Genomic DNA, 22,000 nt, shown 5'->3' with positions numbered 1-22,000 from the left:
TGAAAAAAAAAAAGGGATTATGTTTAAAAGAAGCTTCTATGAGCTTCTATGTAGGCAGACTTGTTATCCAAAACAGGGAATGCATGATTATCTGAACACAGTTTCCCTGTAAGTACCCTCCTGTGGAGGTGAGGAGGAGCATGGACAAGAACGCTGATAACTACTTTATTCTGTCCTCACACCACATGCGGACCTGCCCTAATCCTGTGTAGGTGGCTCTCCAACACCCACAAGGCTGCCAATTGCTATCTAAAGAGCTCCCTTCTGCAAGCGCCACAGTTCTATCTCTGAACTAGAAGTGAGTATCCTGCAGAGACAAAGTCACACTTGCAGAGAATGGAAGAATGGTTCTCCAGCAGAAGAAACATACACAATTTTTATACTATTTTAGGGAAAGAACAGGAGTAGCTTTAGTTCATTAATAAGTTCAGACTCCTCCTTTGCATACACTTTAGCTTCTTAAGAAACTAACATTGGAGGAAAAAAATTAAAGCTATTCAAATCACTCTGGTGGAATGGGGGGATTTACATACACACTTCTAGTGTACGCTTTTCCTGGGAATGCATACATTCTGGTAGAATAGGTGCAGTAAGCTGAAGCTCATTATTAACACTGAAATACTTCTTGGTATTTGTGGAAAAGTGAGATAATTAGGGCCTGAATTATAATGAATTAAAAAAGGAAGGATGTCGACTGTGCTAGACTCTATCATTTGTAAAACTTTGAAATTCTTTAAGGCTCTTTCTCTGAAACAAAATAGGGGGATAGTAATTCCTTTTCATTTCACATAATTATATTTTTCTTGCCTATTCCTAAAGTATTTATAGAAATTCTGCTGTAGTAGTTTAAAAATTTAGCATGAATTTCCTGGAGACTGTGTTCAAAATGTGAATTTCTCTGCTCCCACAAGAATTACTGATTCAGCAGGGTTGCAGGATTTTTAGAAATGGATTTTTAACAGGTGGCTTCTTCAGCTGATTTTGATGTGGTCAGTCCAGGTCCATGCTTTGAGAAATATTGCCTTAGGTTTTGAAAATTGAACCTGAATTTTCTATTTTAGGAAAGTACAAGCTATGTAAACTATATTGTCATAAAGCCACCAATGCCTTGGTTTCAGGGAAAAAACTCATACCCAGTGATTAGTGATGTTTCACATGATAAACCAAGATGAACTTCTCAGGCTATTCAACTATGATTAATTCTGTATACTTTGTTTGCTTTTAGAGTTTTGTAGTACATTTTAGCATATTAAAAGCTCTGAATATTCCTGCATTAAAGAATTTTTTTAAAATTTATATAATTCTATATTTTTGCACTTACTAGATATGGAACATTTTTAATTCATGCAACACCTCTTAATATATCTTGAAATATAAAGAATTCTAAGAAATAAAGTTTGGAAATATGACTTTATGGTTAAAGAGAATTAAAATACACACACAATGGAGAAGGAAATGGCAACCCACTCCAGTACTCTTGCCTAGAAAATTCCATCGATGGAGGAGCCTGGTGGGCTTCGGTCCATGGGGTCACAGAGTCGGGCACGACTGAGCGACTTCACGACATATACATATATATGTATACCTGTATATGTATGTGTATTTAGCATGCATAATGCATATATAAATATATATCTATGAGAAAATCATGTAAAATTTAACTCTGAAAAATGTTGGAGTAATTGTAGATGAGAAAATTGGTTTATTGTTATGCTAAAAAGATCCTCTTATCATTTAAAATACATTCTGCAATATTTATAAATGGAATTATAGTGTTTATGATTTGCCTTGAGATATTTAGGTGGATTTGGGGAAAGTAGGTGAGGGTATAGGTGAAACAAAGTTGGTTATGAGTTGATCATGATCAACCCTGATTCACGAGTACATTGTGTTCCTTATACTACAGTCTTTACTTCTGATTTTTTAGTAACAATAAAAGACAGAAAGAAAATGATGGGGATAATGAATATTTACATACAGAAGAGGAAGGCACCTTTTCCATTCAGCTTTTAGAGTGATGACTGACCATTTTTTGAAAGTTATTATAAGTATGAATGGCAAGAGTTAATGAAGAGTTTATATAACAGAATTTTAATATTTACTCTTTTCAATCTATTTCAGTGAGATTTGTATCATATGAAAGTATCTTGATATAACAATCCTACCCTTGAGTTCAGTTCAGTCGCTCAGTCATGTCCGACTCTTTGCGACCCCATGAATCGTCCCCGGCCAGGGAGCCAGGCCTCCCTGTCCATCACCAACTCCCGGAGTTCACTCAAACTCACGTCCATTGAGTTGGTGATGCCATCCAGCCTTCTCATCGTCTGTCATCCCCTTCTCCTCCTGCCCCCAATCCCTCCCAGCATCAGAGTCTTTTCCAATGAGTCAACTCTTCGCATGAGGTGGCCAAAGTACTGGAACTTCAGCTTTAGCATCATTCTTTCCAAAGAACACCCAGGACCGATCTCCTTTAGAATGGACTTGTTGGATCTCCTTGCAGTCCAGGGGACTCTCAAGAGTCTTCTCTAACAACACAGTTCAAAAGCATCATTTTTTTGGTGCTCAGCTTTCTTCACAGTCCAACTCTCACAGCCATACATGACCACAGGAAAAACCATAGCCTTGACTAGACGGACCTTAGTCGGCAAAGTAATGTCTCTGCTTTTGAATATGCTATCTAGGTTGGTCATAACTTTCCTTCCAAGGAGTAAGCATGTTTTAATTTCATGGCTGCAATCACCACCTGCAGTGATTTTGGAGCCCCCCAAAATAAAGTCTGGCACTGTTTCCACTGTTTCCCCATCTATTTCCCATGAAATGATGGGACCAGATGCCATGATCTGTTTTCTGAATGTTGAGCATTAAGCCAACTTTTTCACTCTCCTCTTTCATCCTACGTTTAAGAAGTGTAAAAAAAAAAAAATTACAAAATCCATAATGCTTTTGATGAACTTTACTCAAATTCACATTGTCAAAACAGTGATATTTTCAGAACACATCTTTAGTTAAGAGCACCTCAGGAGACATGAAAACTATCATCAAAGTACTTCAGAATTGTTTAGCATGATTTCTTTAAATATAAGTGTGGCTTGTTCCTATATGAATGGCAAAACACACTATTACATATCATGATGCTCAGGTATATTTTTACAAGCCAGGGATGGCAATCCATCATGTATTGGTCTTTTGAGCATCTAGGAAATACTACTTTGTGTCACTGTTTATTTGTTTCGTTTGTAGTTTTAACCCAGTGAAAATCTCTGTCTGTGAGTAATAGTCTTTCAGTGACATTGTTCAGAATAATAATGGCTCAGGTGATTCTGAAATTATCAACTTCTCTCAAAACACTGACATATCTTAAGAAAATCACCAAATCTTTCTCCCTCTGTAAACATGTGATTCTGGCTTTACTTGTCTATGACATTATTGAAAATGTTGCTAAGATACCAGTATAAAGGAAACTAGCATATAAATAGCACTTAGGTGATGAAATTCTCTGGTATTTTCTCTTATTAGTTAACTTGTAAAGACTAGAAATTAAAAGTTTAAATTTGAATCCTCTTTCTAATTCCTCAGAATCTCAATTAGTCTCATATGAACATACTAACTCTTCCCATTGCTTTTAATTTCTTCTTCCATTTATGTCCTTTTCTGAAGATTTTAGTGATGAATTTTCTGAGATTTTGTTTGTGTGAAAGCATCTCTGTTTTGTCTTCATTAAAGAGGATATCTTTACTTGAAATAGAATTTTATTGTATCATCTGAAAGACGGTTAGAAAGGTATTTCTACTATCTTCTTGAATCCTTTAATTCTCGTTATGATAACTGTCAATGTCTTTGCTATTTGTATTTTTTTTAGTTGAAATGATTTTTCCTCACCTTTGGTTTCACTAGTATGTGCTTATTTAATTTTTCCTTTGTGTTTATCCTAGTAAGGCTCATATGACAGATGACTGCTGTCATTTAAAGTTTTTTTTTTTTTTAATCTCTGGCAAATATTTCTTCAAATTCTTCACCCCTCATTTTATTTCTCCCCTCTTTGCTCCTTTTGGAACCAAGATTTCGTGTATGTTAGAGCTATTCACTGTAAACAATATGTTTCTTATGTTCTTTTTTGTCTTTCCTATTGCATTTTTTTTTTCCATTCTGGATATTTTCTATTCATATATCCTCCTCTTTACTAGTCTTCTTTGAAATATCTCTTTGGCTGTTAAGTTGATCTATTTTATTCTTAATTTTAGCCTTTGTACTTTTCACTTCTAGAACTTCCAATTAATTTTGAATACATACCATTTCTCTTCTGAAATTCTCCATCTGGTTCTCTTTTTGAAAAACATACTAATCACAATTGGGGCTTCCCTGGTGGCTCAGCCATAAAGAATCTGTCTGTCAATGCAGGAGACATAAGTTTGATCCCTCGGTGTGGAAGATCCCCTTTGAGAAGGAAATGGCAACCCACTCCAGTGTTCTTGTCAGGGAAATCCCATGGACAGAGGAGCCTGGTGGGCTAGAGTACATGGGGTCACAAAGCACTGGACAAGACTTAATTACTAAAATGACAGATAATCACAATTATTTGAAAATCTTCATGTAACAACTTCTACCTTTCTATCAGTTGTGATGTCTTGTTATTTCCTGATATTTCTCTGGGTTTGGGTCATTTGGTCCTGGCTCCAGCTACTGATAATAATGTTTTATGAAATATCAGGCACTGTGGCTCAAAATGTAAATATTTTCATTTTGTTACATTTTTCCCAAGAAGACTTACTTTTTAAGCAGGAATTTGGAAAAAGAGCAGAATCTGGTCAGGAATTGATCAAATTGAGTCTGCAGTCAGTGACTTTAAGTCCTGGACAATTTTGTTCTCTTTTATTACTAGGGCATGGTCCCTTAGGTGACTTGATTTAAGACTGAATTGCTTAGCTGACCTCATTCTGTTTGGTTGATTCTGAGCTCAGCTTTTTATCTTTCTGGCAGTGTAAGACTACCAAAATTTCTGTTTGAGATTTTTATTTTAAAAAATATTTTTTATAATATTTGTGATTGATATTGATGTGACAATGCTACTTCAACTAGTCAGGACAGAAGTTTGTCCATGTTATTAATGTTTTATAATAGATTATGTGTAGTGTTGGGAATATTTAGGCCATTTAACAGCTTGAGCAGTATGATGATTCATGTCATTTGGAGAAAGAAGTCAGTGCTCCTTAGGACAGATGTAGAAACTCTTAATGAGTATAAAACAATACTAATTGTTTATTCAACATTTAATTCAAAGCCATTAAATTGGTACAGAACCCATGGATTGTTCCAGGTATACATCAGAATGGGACTGAGCAAATAACACTGAACTGAGGAGCCTTTAGAAGTGTGAAGTCGCTCAGTTGTGTCTGATTCTTTGTGACCCCTTGGACTGTAACCTACCACGCTCCTCCATCCATGAGATTTTCCAAGCAAGAGTACTGGAGTGGGTTGCCGTTTCTTTCTCCAGAGGCTCTTCCTGTCCCAGGGATTGAACCCAGGTCTCCCACATTGTAGGCAGACACTTTACCATCTGAGCCACCAGGGAAATCCTAGGATCTCCATAAAAGATGCAAAAATCTCATCTACAATTTAATATGAATATTCAAGCTTCTAGAAGGGAAAAAAAGATGGAATTGAGACTCATGTTTTTGAGACTATGGTGCATCCCTTAACATCAATATTGTCATCATTTTGGTCCAGATAATTTTTTTGTTGCATGTATGTGTCAGCCAATTCAGAGGGAAGTGGGGAGACTGTTCTTTGCATTATAGAATATCTGGCAGCATCTTTGGCCTCTATGTACTAGATATTAGTAGATCCTTCAGTTGTGACTATCAGAAGCATCTCTTCACATTGTCCTATGTCCCCAGCAGGCAAAATGAACTTGGTTGGTCATCACTGTTCTAGAAACATACTTTGGGAAAGTGACAATAATTGTTTAACTAATATTTGATAATTGAAGTGGTGGAAAGTGGTTAGATTCTTTGCATATCTTGATTGTTGAGGCCATTTTTAGAAAAATAAGTTAGAATGACTACAAGAATTTGGCTTGAGCAACTGTCATTATAAGTTGTCATTCATAAAGGTAGGAGAAGCAGGTTTGGGGAGTGAGAATTAGGGGTCAGTGTTAGGATGTAGCAAATTGATAAGTGAATATGATAAATTGCTCACTGGATTTTGGAATTAAGAAAAATGCTTAAATTGGTTTATCATTTTGGGAATTAGCTTATCAATGTTATTTTAGATGATGAGATTAGATGAGCTACCAAGTGAATGGTAGTAGCTATGGCAGAGAATAAATTCAAGGACAGCTCCTTAGCATATTCCAAATTAAGAAAACTGATAAGAGGAAATTGAAAAAGAGTGACTCAAGATGTTAAAGGAAAATGTGACAAATACTGTGTCTTGGCAACGAAGTGAGAAATATATATGAAGAATGTGATCAGTAGTCTGATAGAATAAGAAAGATGAAGACTGAGAACTGACCACTGACTAAACAGTGTGGAGGCTACTAGCACCCTGTTAAGAGCAATTCTGATGCCTGGTTGCATAAGAAAGCTGTGGTACATATACACAATGGAGTATTACTCGGCCATTAAAAAGAATTCATTTGATTCAGTTCTGATGAGATGGATGAAACTGGAGCCGATTATACAGAGTGAAGTAAGCCAGAAAGAAAAACACCAATACAGTATACTAACACATATATATGGAATTTAGAAAGATGGCAATGACGACCCTGTATGCAAGACAGGAAAAAAGACACAGCTGTGTATAACGGACTTTTGGACTCAGAGGGAGAGGGAGAGGGTGGGATGATTTGGGAGAATGGCATTCTATCATGTATACTATCATGTAAGAATTGAATCGCCAGTCTATGTCTGGCGCAGGATACAGCATGCTTGGGGCTGGTGCATGGGGATGACCCAGAGAGATGTTATGGGGAGGGAGGTGGGAGGGGGGTTCATGTTTGGGAACACATGTAAGAATTAAAGATTTTAAAATTAAAAAAATATATATAATAAAATAAATTAAAAAAAAAAAACAGAATGGACAAGAAGGATTGAAAAATGCAAGCTCATACAGACACATTTTTAAAAGAGCTTCGGTATAAAGAGGAAAAGTCCAACGTGGCAATAGCCATAGGGGGAATCATGGTCAGAAAATGACTATTTTTAAAATTATATGAGTATGGTGGTGTGAATGATACCTCAAAGGGGATAATAGAGATGAAAAAGACAAAGTGAGTGAGAGGGACAAGAAAGGAATGGAGAGGGAGAAAAAGAGGGAGAGAGAGGGAGGGAGGTTTGAAAGAGAGAGGTTGAAAGAGAAAGGGAGAAAGAGAGAGAGAGAGAATATCCCTGAATGTGAGTATAGGAATTAATCTATTGTACAAGTGGAAGAGGTGAATTCATGACCCATATCTCCCAAACTGTGCTTTCCAGTTTACTTGATAAATTTTGTTTAAGCAAAACATAGCTAAAACTTGATTTTTTTCTAGATATTACATGAGAAAAATAGAATCACAGTAAAAATATGATGTACAATATACTGGTAATGATAATTGATTATATAGTATTTATTTCAAGTTCTTCATAAACATCTAATAAATGATGCCAAAGAAATTTATTTTCTAAGATACAAATCCACCAACACAGAGATCAAGAGTGGAGACAAATTTTGAGAAATTGTAATGAAGTTGAAGATTTCTAATTGACTTACTATAAAGGTCAAGTCACAGGCTGGCAGTGGGAAGACAGAGGACCAAGCTTATTTAGCATCTCTTTATGTATTCATTCATTTGGGAATTTATGAATAGGATGTTATTTTGTCTCTAGAGTATTTTCCCATCTAAGAAGAAGACCAGCAAATTACTTTGCTGAGAGAATATAAAACAGAGGGTCTTGGAGGTGCCTATCACCAAGCCCAGTTGAGGGTCAGGAAAATCCTACTGAAAATGAGGGAATTAAGGAAATATGTACACAGTGAGTGCTGAGATTTGTGTTTTGTAACCGTATTCAGCTCTCAGAGTGCTATCTGCTTGTCCTTTGCTCTCCGGACAGGAAACCTGGGAGGGAAGTGAGGGACAGTTGTCCTAGGAATCTGATGATCCTAAAGAGAAAATACTCCAATATTTTTCTTAGAAATATCCTGACCAGATCATCTAAACATGAAGTTAAATCATTCAAAATTCCCACTCTTGATTAGAGCTTTCTCTAAGATTTTTAGTGATCTAAAAATGAACAAACAACAGTTCCACGATGTATCTTCAAACACCTCTAAATAAAGGACAGGACGAAGAGAAAAGAAAGTAGTTTGGGAAAAGAGAGACCTTGCAGAAGAAACAAACTAGAAAAGAGAAAAAAAACTACAAGCAATACTTCCAGAGGAAAGGAAGAAAAGACCAAGATATTATCTAAAAGAATAGCCAGAAAGTAAAAAGACACTTAGAAAAAATTTTTTTTAAAAAAGCAAAAATACAAAAGAAAATCTGGAAGGTAAAGCTGAGAAAACATCCTAGAAGGTAGAGCAAAAACAGCTATAAAATGGATGTGAGGATATAGAAACATTATATATAATATGTATATATATATATGTATATATGTATATATAAAACATATAAACATGTAGACTATACCTATCTAAACATATGTATATATAATACAATAAATTCTACACATAGATGAGTAGATACATACACACATGCATACATATACTCATAAACTTGAATAGCAGTCTAGGAAATCTATTATAAATGGGCATTTCAGAAAAAGAAATGGAGTAATTACTCAGAAAGATATCCCAGGCCCAAAGAGCTATGAGCTTCGGGGATGACAAAGTAACAACAAATGCCCTGTAAAAAAGGCTGAAAGTAGATTTACACCAATCATCAAGTAATTGTGGGACACTTGGAAAAAAAGGACTTCTAGACAGAGAGAGAGAGAGAGAAAAGATGTTACAAACAACAGGTCAGAAATCAAAATGGTTTCAGCTTTTAGAGCAGAGTAAGATTTCCAAATTTATGAAAAATCATGATTTCCAATCCAGGATTCTGTTTCCAATTGAAGCATCAATCAAAAGTAAGCTTAGTGTAAAGACCTTTTCAAACATGAACGATCTCAAAAAAATACATTTTTATTGATTTCTTTCTCAAAAATCCATTGGAAGATGCAGTCTATTCAAACGAGGAAGTGTGTCAAGAGAAAGGCATGGTGCTTAGGCAACCAAGCTCCCTGACAGAAAAGCAGATCAATATCAAAGGAAGAGAGTAGAGACAGAATTGAGGGATGAATTGTTTTCAGGTCCATAGAAAACTAAGCAAACAAACAAGAAAATTACTAACTTTAGGGAAAGCAAACACAGGGAAATGAAAGCTAATACTCTGAAATAAAACCTACAGAGAAAACTAACAAACAAGGAAATTGATGTGATGGAGTCTAATTCCCTACCTCTAGCAAGACAGAAATGGAGGAGTTTTTAATCTTTATTTAATATACTTTTCCTCTTTGTACCAATACTTGCAGTAGGCTTGGTTGCTTTATATCCTCTTAGCCAGTGCAAAATGATCTGCTCAGGCATGTGTTTTTCAGATTAAAATCTATTTGCAGCATTTCATATTTATATCGTATTCTACCACAGGCAGAGTACAATTTAATTCCAATGGACAAAGTAACCATGGTCAATATATTATAGTTTCCCTGCAGTTACCATTACCCATTTATCTTCCACTTCAATATTTAAATGATTTGGAGCAAATATTAAAAGACTACCCTAAACCCCTGAGTAAATGAAACAAATGAAGAACCTTCTGGATAAAGTAATTGTCTTAAATTTAAGTTGTCTAAATGAAAAAACAGGTCTAAGTATTATGCAAGGTAACACTGAAAAATTCCCTAGCAAGTAATATAAAAGTAATATAAAATGTAAAAACAGATCTTCTGTATTAACAAGTAATCAAAACAGGGCCTTACATCTGTTTAAAAAGAGCATGCACTGTAGATTCTGCTTAATGAATTAAATATGCCAACAACTCACTTTCAAAGCAGTTAATACATAATCAGTTCAGTTCAGTTCAGTTGCTCAGTCATGTCTGACTCTTTGTGAGATACATAATAGGCAATGACTATTTATGGGATCATATTTATATTTCCTATAAATAGGTAATGTTCACTCAGTCCTCCAAAGGTAACTTTATTCTGATTGTAGTAAAACACCAGGTTGAAGTGTTCTGTAGCTTTATAAGAGATGAAATTAGAAAATTTTAATTTTGCCTGGCTATAGGACCTAATAGAAAATGTTTCCTTCTGAATGTTGTTAGGTTTGCATGCGTGCATGCTACGTCGCTTCAGTTGTGTCCAACTCTGTGACCCTATAGACCATAGCCCACCAGGCTCCTCTGTCCATGGGATTCTCCAGGCAAGAATACTGGAGGGGGTTGCCATGCCCTCCTCCAGGGCATCTTCCCCACCCAGGGATTGAATCTCTGTCTCTTATACTGGCAGGTAGGTTCTTTACCACTAGTGCCACCTGGGAAGCCCTATGTTAGATTTAGGGAAGATGAAGTAAAATAAAATCCAGAAGAGGAAAATTAGAGTCAATTGATTCCGTTGATTATTTTTCCCCTCTGCATTCCCTTACCCCCTTTCCTACCCTATTCCTTTTCTTGACTTGAATGAATTTGCTAATAACTCTTTCTTTGAGTATTCAGGATCCATAGACTGAAAAGCTTGCATCTGGGTGTTTTGTTTTGTTTTGTTTTTAATGTTGTAATGCCACACATTTTTCCTAAAAAAAAAAAAAAAAAAAAAAGGCACTAGAGCTTGAGTGACCACTATACTAGTTTAGAAATAGAATATCCAAGGAACAGAGAAGTTTATTCACTACTTTAGCCTCAGAATGGAATCATTGAAAAAAAAAAAGACTGAACTTCCAATTGTTAACCAAATACTTCGGGCACAGTGTGAATAAATTTGAGAGGGGAAAATGGAGGCAAAGATATTTAAAATTAAGAGGTTTTTTTTTTTTTTTAACTGCACAGACTAAACCCACTGTTGGTAAAGTTTTGCTTAGTTTTGCTCATTTTTAATAAAGAGAAGGTTGATGGCTAGTGGTTTTAAGTGAGGGGAGTCAGATACCAAAGAGTGAGTATGTACTGTATGATTGCATTTGTATGACATGTATGGCAGAAAAAAATCATGACAGTTGTTGCTTCTAGGAATAGGGTGGGGCCAGGGAGGGGCATGAAGGAACAATATGTGAAAGTGAAAGTGTTAGTAATTCAGCTGTGTTCTACTCTTTGTGACCCCATGGGCTGTAGCCTGCCAGACTCCTCTGTCCATGGAATTCTGCAGGCAAAATACTGAGGTGGATTGCCATTCCTTTCTCCAGGGGATGTTCCCAACCCAGAGATTGAATCCAGGTCTCCGGTACTGCAGGCAGATTCTCTACTGTCTGAGCCACCAGGCAAGCTGATAATGTATTTTGGTAGACTTTGAGGTTACAGGGGTGTATGCATTTGCCAAAATTCAGCAGATGTATGCTTAAGACTTTCTTTACATATGTAAAGTTATCAAATATTGAACTACATTTAATTAATTAAAATGAAGTATTTAGAGGGAAGTACTAATACCTGCAAATTACTATATCTTTTTCTAAACTTTAAACAATGCCATGTGAAATTATCTCATGTAATTATTATTACATAACTTTACTGGAATGTAAAAAAGAAGGATAAAAAGTGTTCTGCCACTTCATAACACAAGGATCTTGTCAAGCAATTTAGCCCTCTGTACCTCAATCTCTAATGATCACTTGCTTCAAAGTGTTGTTCTGAGGGTTCAGTGAGATGACGTACATAAAGGACCTGTGACAATGCCTGGAGCAGATTATGTACTTGATAAAAAACATTAATGTTGATAATAAATAATACAACGTTAATAATAGCAAAAACAAACTCTTTAGGATCTCATGCTAGTTCTTAATTGAACTAATAAATCTAATTTCCAAGTCTCTGCTTTTCACCACTTTAAGAAGTGGTATATGTTCATCTATTTGACCTCTTTAATTGGCACAAACCATAAGCTATACATTTCCTATTTTTATTGAGTAAATAAAACAATGCAAAATTTTAACGAATAGTAGGTTTGGTGACAATTTTCTTGAATAATCAAAAAATGTGCAAACTTATAATTCATTAATTATAATTAATATACAATATCTATCCTATAACGTATAATATATATTTAAAAGAAAAAAAGCTGCTTAGCATACCTGGAAATTTTATATGAGTGATATGTGCTAGATTTTTAAAAGACTATAAACTAAATTGTTATGAAGGCTGAAATATTATTGACATTTTGGGCTTCCTTACATGAATGCTTTTTGTTTTCTTTCTCCTTTACTCTTGAAGAAATTAAGGTCTCAAGAACTCACTCGGCATTATTTCCAATATTGGAGGGGGAATGAAAATTTCATATCTAGACAGCGTAAAAATTCACTATATATTTTTTCACCTTAAAAATACTTCCATTAAAAAATTTTAAGTCAAAGTCTTCTTTATATTAGATCTTTTAATTCATTCCTTGCATAAAATTGGGATGTAGAATTAAACATTTGGAGAAAGACATTAGCAGTACTTGGAGAATTCAACCACTACAAAATAATGGATATATTCCACTGTGTCTTGTCACCTCTGTGAATTTGTATTTTTGGTTTACTCAGGAAAGCTGGGCTTCTAGATTTAACAGCTGAATTAAACACCTCAAGTCCTTTAAACTGCCATGGAAAGCCACAAAGCCTCCAATTATCTGCCTATCTTAGTATTTCTCTTAGTAAATGTAAAATCACATTAGTGAACACCCTCTTCTGCTGGAGAAAATGGATAGGCCACTCTCCATGCTGGTATAATAAAGACTTCTATCACAAAGAATAAACAACTAAATGAGCAGCAATAAACTTAATTTGCACATTAGATATGCTTTTCCAAGTTCCGACATTTCAGTTGAAAATAATGCTGAAGCAATGAGGCCTATAATTGAACATCCAAAACTTCTCCAGTGGGGAAACAAAAACAAATGTTGCCTGCAAACAAGATCATTTCTAGATCCTGCTGTTTCTGAGCTTTTTAATAATTTTCCAAATGCCAGATAAAATAATGTTCTCTTTTATGTGACTTTCATATGCCTCTTAGTGTATGTACACATTGTATTTTACAAGTCCTCCAAACGAAGACATTTAAACTCTCTTTCCTTTCAATTTCCTGTTTGTGCCCATGGAACATGTCCTCAAATTACCCTGGGCATCTTCTGAGGCTCTGGCAAGGCTGGTGCTAATTGCACTTCCAATATTTGAATGGCAAATTGCTTTATCCTGCTGCATTAGTGAAATAGAAATTTCCAACATACAGTGCAGATAACTTCAGAATCCTCTTAACATAGATAAGCCATATCAGCTAAAAATTAAGCTGAAAAATATCTTACTCTTGTAACAATTATCTTTTTACATGTTATCTAACAACAACATTTCTTGCATGACTGAGGCTGATAAGTAAATTCAAAGAAAGATGATTGTTTTATCAGTTTTACTGAAATTTCTCATTTGCTCTTTACCACCATATTACCAGAAAGGTCACTGTAAGCTGATCTTGATTTGAGAGACAAAATTATATTTGATGCTGTAATGACAATAAATGAACACTATAGACAGGAAAATACAAACACATGCACATATACAGGCACACACACACACACACACACACACATATGCAAGCACACAGAGAAATATTAAATTGTCGCCACAAACAGCCAGATGGCTGCTCTTAACAGTCAAGAAAATGACTGAATCAATGCATACTATTACGTTTACTTCTCAGATTACACCTTCAATTCTATAGGTTGTAAAATAATAATTTTTGGCAGTGATACCTTCAACATTCCTACATGAAAGGGAATTAGAGATACCAGTCTCATTAAGAGGATATGCCAATGATAGACTTATCTTAGACCTATTTTGTATAAGAATCCCACAGTGTATACATTACAGATCAGTTAAAAAGCAAAGTTTCTAAATATGCTTTTATACTTTGTGTTTATGTAGTTTTTTTAATGTATTATGTATATGTGTTTATTTTTATTACATTAATGGCTACTGTCAATGGCAAAGAAGCAAAAAATCTCCAAATCCCCTTGAAATGGGATGTGGATATTTCATGAAGGCTAAAAATAACAAACACATTCCTTCCCATCATGGGATATAAATGACTGAAAATAATGATATTCATGCATATTGATATAAGCCCTTTTGCATATGTAAATCATCTGGAATTGTACTGAAAATACAAGAACAGTGAGTTCTGTCCATGAAATATTTTAGATTTTCATGTAGCTTCCTATTTGTCTTCCCTTGTAGAGTGTGGAATTCTCTGTGCATTAAAATCATGTAACTACAAACACTAAAATTGGAAAAGTGAAAGTATTTAGAAGTTTATTATTTGCCTTTGAAGTGCTCTACTATGAAGTAGTGTAACACGTATAAGTCCTGAAAAATTGAAAACGTTCAGATTTTAGAGGAGAGAAGTCAGGATAGAAATTATCTCTGAGAACCAAGGGGGATAAGGTGAGATCCTTTCACTCAATCAATAAATATTTAGTGAACACATACAGTTCCCAGGGCTGTAATAACCTTGCCTTTTTCATTTCTTTTCTAGAAGAAGGGAAAAAAAGGAGAAAATACATGTGAATAAGTGAACCATATCATTTGTAGGAAGATGAAATATGCTACAGAAGAAGAAAAAGTGGAAAAGATGAAGATGACCAGGAATGCAGGTTGAGATAATTTTGTTTTAGTATCTCCAGCAAAGGGCATTAGAAGTAAGTAAAACTATGTCAGCTTTTTAACTGAGCAATCTTATTTAATTATTTTCTTACTCACAGAGATTCGAGTATCTGGGGACTATGGTGTGTTTTATGGAAAATCCCAAAATACCTATCAACTTGTTTCTGTCCTAAGAATCAGGAGACTACATGGCTGTGTTTCACTTCTAAAGTATCCACATGCTATCTTTAGAACTAAGCAGATGTTTCTGAGTTTCTCATATTTATGTGAATCTTCTTACTTGATTTTTCTTCCATTGGTTAGTAATGTACAATCATTATGATGCCAAAGGCAAAAGAAAATATTGAGGAAGAGAAACTATCTGTGTTGCTTAATCTATTTATATATTTTTTTTTCGTTAGTCTTTGTGGTGAAAGAATCTTGTCATTGTATTTTAGTAGCAAACCGTTGGTCCCGCTTACCCATCACCGGTAGTCCACCAAAAATTTTGAGAAACTACATTTTCACTACTGATGTGTTCTGTCTTTAATATTTCACGTTTTAATTCCTGTTGGATTTCTCCATACCTAGAAAAATTAACTGCATGTCTTTCCAGCATATATTAATCTTCTATTGTAATATAGTGCATGAATACCACCCATAGCATCTAAATTGGAAATAAGGTAATCTCTTTTTCTTCCCTTGATGGACATGTTATTTCTTCAAACATAAAGCATTCACACTTTTTAGTACATGAGTATTACCAAAAACTTGCTGGGGAAATTCCCTATCATTAAATATAATTATAGCACATTCCTTGAAACATTAAGTCCATATCAGTCTTAAAAACCTGATGACAATACAGTATTAAAGAAGTGAAATTTTTCAAAATATGCCACACTGGTTGGATTTTTACACAAGTTCTATCATTTACATTTCCCCTGAGTGTTTCAGACAATTGTTGGCATAATATAATAGGCTTGATATAAAGTTGGCAGAAATATCTTCTAGGGATAAAAGTGGGTGTTTGTTTTCCTTTAGACATTTTAAAGGATAATTGGTGAGTAATAGCTAACTACTTTTTATTGAACTTATTTATTTCTAATAGAAATAATGATAAAACACCAATTGCTGAATTTAATCATTTGGACTTAATAACCTGCTCAGACTCCTCTATCAAGACAGTCATTCTGATCATCCAGGAGGCAATGAAATGAAAAAGTGACCTGGCTTCCCCTAAACATACTAGTTTTATGAGCTGAGATTCAGTAAAGTAGCAGACATGGAGAATAGAAGTGTCTAATCTTAATTATGTCCCTTGGTGATATATGTAGTTACATTTGGACTGATACTAGTTTAAAAGTTTCAAGAATAGAGTGTGCACTTTTACCATCTGAAATTGGGTGAACATATCCACTTACTGTGATGGAAATCTAATAATTATTTACATGTCACCAATATTTTAATTTTTTTCTCTTTTTAAAGAACTGCTTATTAAGGCTAACACAAGAAAGTCTGCATTTTGCTAGTTATAGTTAAGTACCCAGAGTTATAGAAACAAATGAATCAACTATGTACTTGGCAGCCTTACATCCAGGTAAAATTTTTACTCAAATTGAGAGTTTCTGAAAGAAACCTCACTAACATCATCAAAGTATTCATAAATTCCTCTCATGGAGGCATTTGTGGAAATCTACATATTTTAAGTGCAGGTTTTATTTTGTCTTATTACCCAATGGACAGCTTTTGAACTGTCAAGCTATTCACATCTGCAGTGCTGTTCCACTGGCAAAGTGAGCATGCTATTAATAAATATAAGGCTACTACTCAAATAAGTTGTGAAATCAAATATTTCACATATGCAATATGATTCAGGGTTAACAGTGATAGAGGTCGGGTATGCATACGTATCTCCAGTGGTCATCAAGCACAAACAAAGATAGTAAAATACCTTTTATGATGAGGCTGCCAGTGTTCTTTGCAACACCAAACTGATTTGTAGCTGTGCAAGTATATACTCCAGCATCCGACCTGGTAACATTATATATTTTGAGACTGCCATCCTCCAAGAGAAACACTCTAAAAAGAAAATTTATAATTAAAGTAAGGTTCTGTAAAACTGGTAAGTTTTAACCTCTTACTTTCATTTTGAAGCATTTCTAAAACCATGGCTGTATTTGATAATATGAATATATCCCTTTCCTATTATTCTGCTTTAAATTGTGAGTAATCTCTGAATCTACATGTTAGAAAAAATGACAGTTGCTTTTATTCTGACACAGTATTGACAATTATTTATGCTGTCACTTGAATTATCTTTGGTGATACCAATGCACATTAAAAATCAAATGAGTGCTTGATGCTGCAATGTCAATTTGCTTGATTAAAAACAAATGCAACTATTCACTGTGCATTTGAAAAGTCAACTCTCTCCTGAAAATTGAAGTTGGTGTTAGAGACATGAAAGCTGATTTTCACACTGTTAACTCTGTGGCTTTATAAACTGGTTTTTACTTAGGACTTTCAGCTACACAATAGGTTCTCAACCATGACAATATTTGCCTGTGCTAGTGAGCTAAAGAAACTATCCACATGGTCCCATAGCTAAAGGGCTCAGGCCCATCTTGTTCTGTGGACTAGTCCATCAAAAGGAGAAAGGAGTAAAATGAAGGAAGACTTCAAAAAATCAGACTGAATTAAATATTCCTAAAATACATGTAATCATATAGTACCCAATGGAGGGATAGCTATTTAAGAACTTTCAGCCTTTCATAAAATGGTTCCTATGAACTTTTCTCTGAAACTCAGAAATAGTCAAAAGCAAACATCAGAACACTGTTGTAATCAAGGGAAACCCTAATATTGGTTTCTTGGCAAAATCACCATCAAGTGTTTTAATTAGGAGACAAAGTGAAACAAAAGAACATGTACCCAATTTTGTCTTATAAATTTAATTTATGATCTTTTAAAAACACAGACTGCTATATTCAAAATAGATAACCAACAAGGAAGGACCTATTATGATAACCAAGAAGGAAGAACACATTGCATAATACATGGAACTCTACCCATTGTTATATGCCAGACTAAATGGGAGGGGCGTTTGTGTCACCTGAAATTACCACAACATTGTTAATTGGCTATGCCCAATACAAAATAAAAAGTTGAAAGTTTGTAAGAAACAAAGCAAAACTGTAAAAGCACTAGCTAGGTAGTCAGTATTGCATAAAAATTAGTGAAAATTCCATTGTAATGACAATGGTTTTAAAGGAAAGAAAGGAATGTGGCATGCATATCACATCTATTAAAAACAGCAAAACCATATTTGTTTCATTGCAAACATACCAGTGTTTCTAATATGTTTATCACAGGAAATGTAGCTAATATAATTAATTACCCAATTTGAAACACAGAGAATATTAGCCAACTACAATTTGTAGCAAACCAGCTTCTAATGTTGGTTTATTATTAGTGATAAGTCCCATGTTCTATTGCCAAGTGAGTGAAAGGAGCCACTTCTGGGTTTAGAATGTCCCATGACACATAATCAGAAGTTTTTAAGTCATTATCTTGGAGTATTCCCCATTAGCAAACATTTGATATCTTATTTAATTTCTGAAATGTCTAGATTTCTTGATCCTAATTTATGCTAGCCGTTGAATCATACTGTTAATGAACAGTAACAAAGATATTCTAGTATGTAGCAAGGGTCTGGCCCCAAACAATTCCTTATCTGATTCAATTAGAAGAAATCGATGTGAGATACATGTGGGTGCATTGTTTACCTCTAGAATTTAGGAAAAACTAAGAATTTTAAGCAACATAGAAACATTAAATTTTTGCCGAAATAATTTTAAATGTTAAAAATATATACCTGCTGATAGCTAAAGGCCATCAAACTTCCCAGCTAGTAATGTTAATGCTTGTATGTCGTATAATGTTTCTCTTAACTTGCAGAAAAGGAAAATTCATATAAACTGTGGTTAATTATTACCTGAGTATACCATTCTTTTAACTCATTGTATATGTTTAGTAGTTTGTTAAATTGAACTGAAACTGTCATCATTGAAACAGATTATTTCTTTGGAAATCTTAGTCAATCAATAGACATTTCTCAAGCTTGGGATAATAAGAAGGGACTTGGAAAAGTTAAAATGTGTCCAAATCTAAGCAACTAATAAGCGTCAAAGAGTGATTGAACATTGCAACTGAGTGCTCATGCTCTTTCAAAAATCATTTCTTTGCCTCACTTGCAGTAAATAATTGTGCATGTTGACTACGACATTCAAGAAATATCTGTTGAGTCATCATTAGATGCCCTTAAGATAATCTTAGGTGTTTATGCCTCAAAATGTGGTCTCATCCCAGACCTACTGAATCAAACTTTGTATATTAACATGATTTTCAGTAGTTTATATGCACAATAAAGTTTGAGAACATTGTTCAAGTCATTATAAGTAAGACTACTGGCTGTATTATTGACTATGCCAAAGCCTTTGACTGTGTGGATCACAGTAAACAGTGGAGAATTCTGAAAGAGATGGGAATACCAGACCACCTGACCTGCCTCTTGAGAAACTTGTATGCAGGTCAAGAAGCAACAGTTAGAACTGAACATGGAACAACAGACTGGTTCCAAATAGGAAAAGGAGTACATCAAGGCTGTATATTGTCACCCTGCTTATTTAACTTATATGCAGAGTACATCATGAGAAACGCTGGACTGGAAGAAGCACAAGCTGGAATCAAGATTGCCGGGAGAAATATCAATAACCTCAGATATGCAGATGACACCACCTTTATGGCAGAAAGTGAAGAAGAACTAAAGAGCCTGTTGATGAAAGTGAAAGAGGAGAGTGAAAACGTTGGCCTGAAGCTCAACATTCAGAAAACGAAGATCATGGCATCTGGTCCCATCACTTCATGGCAAACAGATGGGGAAACAGTGGAAACAGTGTCAGACTTTATTTCTGGGGGCTCCAAAATCACTGCAGATGGTGATTGCAGCAATGAAATTAAAAGCCGCTTACTCCTTGGAAGGAAAGTTATGACCAACCTAGACAGCATATTAAAAAGCAGAGACATTACTTTGCCAACAAAGGTCCATCTAGTCAAGGCTATGGTTTTTCCAGTGGTCATGTATGGATGTGAGAGTTGGACTATAAAGAACGCCGAAGAATTGATGTTTTTGAACTGTGGTGTTGGAGAAGACTCTTGAGAGTCCCGTGGACTGCAAGGAGATCCCACCAGTCCACCCTAAAGGAGATCAGCCCTGGGTGTTCATTGGAAGGACTGATGTTGAAATGTTGAAACTCCAATATTTTGGTCACCTGATGTGAAGAGCTTGCTTTTTTGAAAAGACCCTGATGTTGGGAAAGATTGAAGGCAGGAAAAGATGGAGACAACAGAGGATGAGATGGTTAGATGGCATCACCGACTCAATGGACATGAATTTGGGTAAATTCCGAGAGTTGGTGATGGACAGGGAAGCCTGTCATGCTCTGGTTCATGGGGTCGCAAAGAGTCAGACACAACCAAGAGACAAAGCTGAACTGAAGAATCCATTTTGTTTTCATAAGGTCAGTATGCCAAAAAGGACTTCCCTGGTGGCTGAAATCTTGAAGAATCTGTCTGCAATACAGGAGACATGGGTTCAATCCCTGGGTAGGGAAGATCCCCTGGAGAAGAGAATGGCTACCCACTCTGGTATCTTTGCCTGGAGAATTCCATGGACAGAGGAGCCTTGCAGGCTATAGTTGATGGGATCACAATGAGTCGGACACAACTAAGGGACTAACACACACACACAATATGCAAAAATGTACAAAAGAATAAAAAATCTTAGATTTAAATGTTTTATAAAAGTATTTTATGAAACCAAACTAGTTTTTATGAAACCACACTAGTTTTATGAAACCAAACTAGTAAACAAACCAATTTGTCACTTATAAAAAATATATAATTAAGAGTGTAAGTCTCCCTAATTAGGATATAGAAAGCCAGACATTTACCATAATTTGAGATTTTAATGTGATAAGTAAGTGGTATGAATATTTCAGATTATTTTTCATTAATAAGAGATTTAAAATACAGTAAGAAAATTCAATCTTTAATAATGTAGATAGACTCAAACTACCTAATCATAGCCCTAAATTTATGCAGAATAATTTAAAACAAATTATTAAAGAAAAGTGAGAATTTCCAATCTGTCACATATCAAAACATGGCTTAGTATAAATGATTAAAAAAAGAAAGAACACCCAGTTGACGTCAAACTATATTAAGCAAACTGAACAATTGACATTTTCAGATAAGGAAGGATGCACATGTCAAAATTAACTGGAACATTTTAATTGATGGTTTTGGTAACATTGATAAAGATAAAGGCTGACTTTCTATCCTTCTTTTGGATTTTTCTAAAAGATACTTCAAAATGCTATCTGGAGGGTTGTAAAGAACATATTAATAAGGTACATTAAAATATTCTATCTTTATTCACATAAGCCTCTCTGGCATTTAAAAACAAAACACAGCTATGAGTGTAGATATGCTTGGTTATCTAAAAACTGGGAAAACATTCTGGTGATAAAAATGGAAATTTGCATAAATAATTATCAAAGAGAATATAAGCCACAGAGAAGAAAGCAAAAGACATTGAAGTGATTGATTACATATAATATAGGTATATATTTAAATTAGAACTTAAGGCTGAGGTTACATTGCTAACAGATAATAGATTATAAAAGCATGTATGAAAATATCAAAGTACCGTGGAATATGGTAAGGCTTCTAAAAATTTAGTAGCAATTTATAGAGGATTTATAGAGATTATTTTGCTTCTAAATTTATTCAGCAAATATTCATTAAACATCTATTGTGTTCCGGGTACTGTGTTAAATATTACAATAGGTATGTGAAAAATAGATAATGTCAATATCAAGGATATTATTTTGCAGAACTAAACTCATTGGTCAAAACACAAACAGATTGTAAACTATTATTGCATGGTGTCTGCACAAGTCCTCTACTAAGCATATGTATGCATTCTGTGCTCAGTCATGTCCAACTCTTTGCGACCCCATGGACTGTAGCCCACTAGGCTCCTCTGTCCATGGGATTTCTCGGGCAAGAATACTGAAGCAGATTGCCATTTCCTCCTCCAGGG

At 34.8% G+C, this 22,000-nt stretch overlaps 1 protein-coding gene across 1 annotated transcript in view; it reads right to left on the bottom strand.

Moving 5' to 3' along the window:
* The window catches only part of CNTN6 (contactin 6), a 177,692-nt gene that overhangs the window by 28,005 nt on the left and 127,687 nt on the right, over positions 1–22,000 (bottom strand). Inside the window, exon 10 of the mRNA XM_052640803.1 lies at positions 16,787–16,914. Within this exon, the coding sequence (XP_052496763.1) occupies positions 16,787–16,914 (128 nt within the window). The remainder of the gene's footprint in view (positions 1–16,786; positions 16,915–22,000) is intronic.

The sequence above is a fragment of the Budorcas taxicolor genome, chromosome 1, assembly GCF_023091745.1.
Source record: "Budorcas taxicolor isolate Tak-1 chromosome 1, Takin1.1, whole genome shotgun sequence".
Classification (NCBI taxonomy): Eukaryota; Metazoa; Chordata; class Mammalia; order Artiodactyla; family Bovidae; genus Budorcas; species Budorcas taxicolor.
This window is presented reverse-complemented; position numbering and strand designations above follow the sequence as displayed.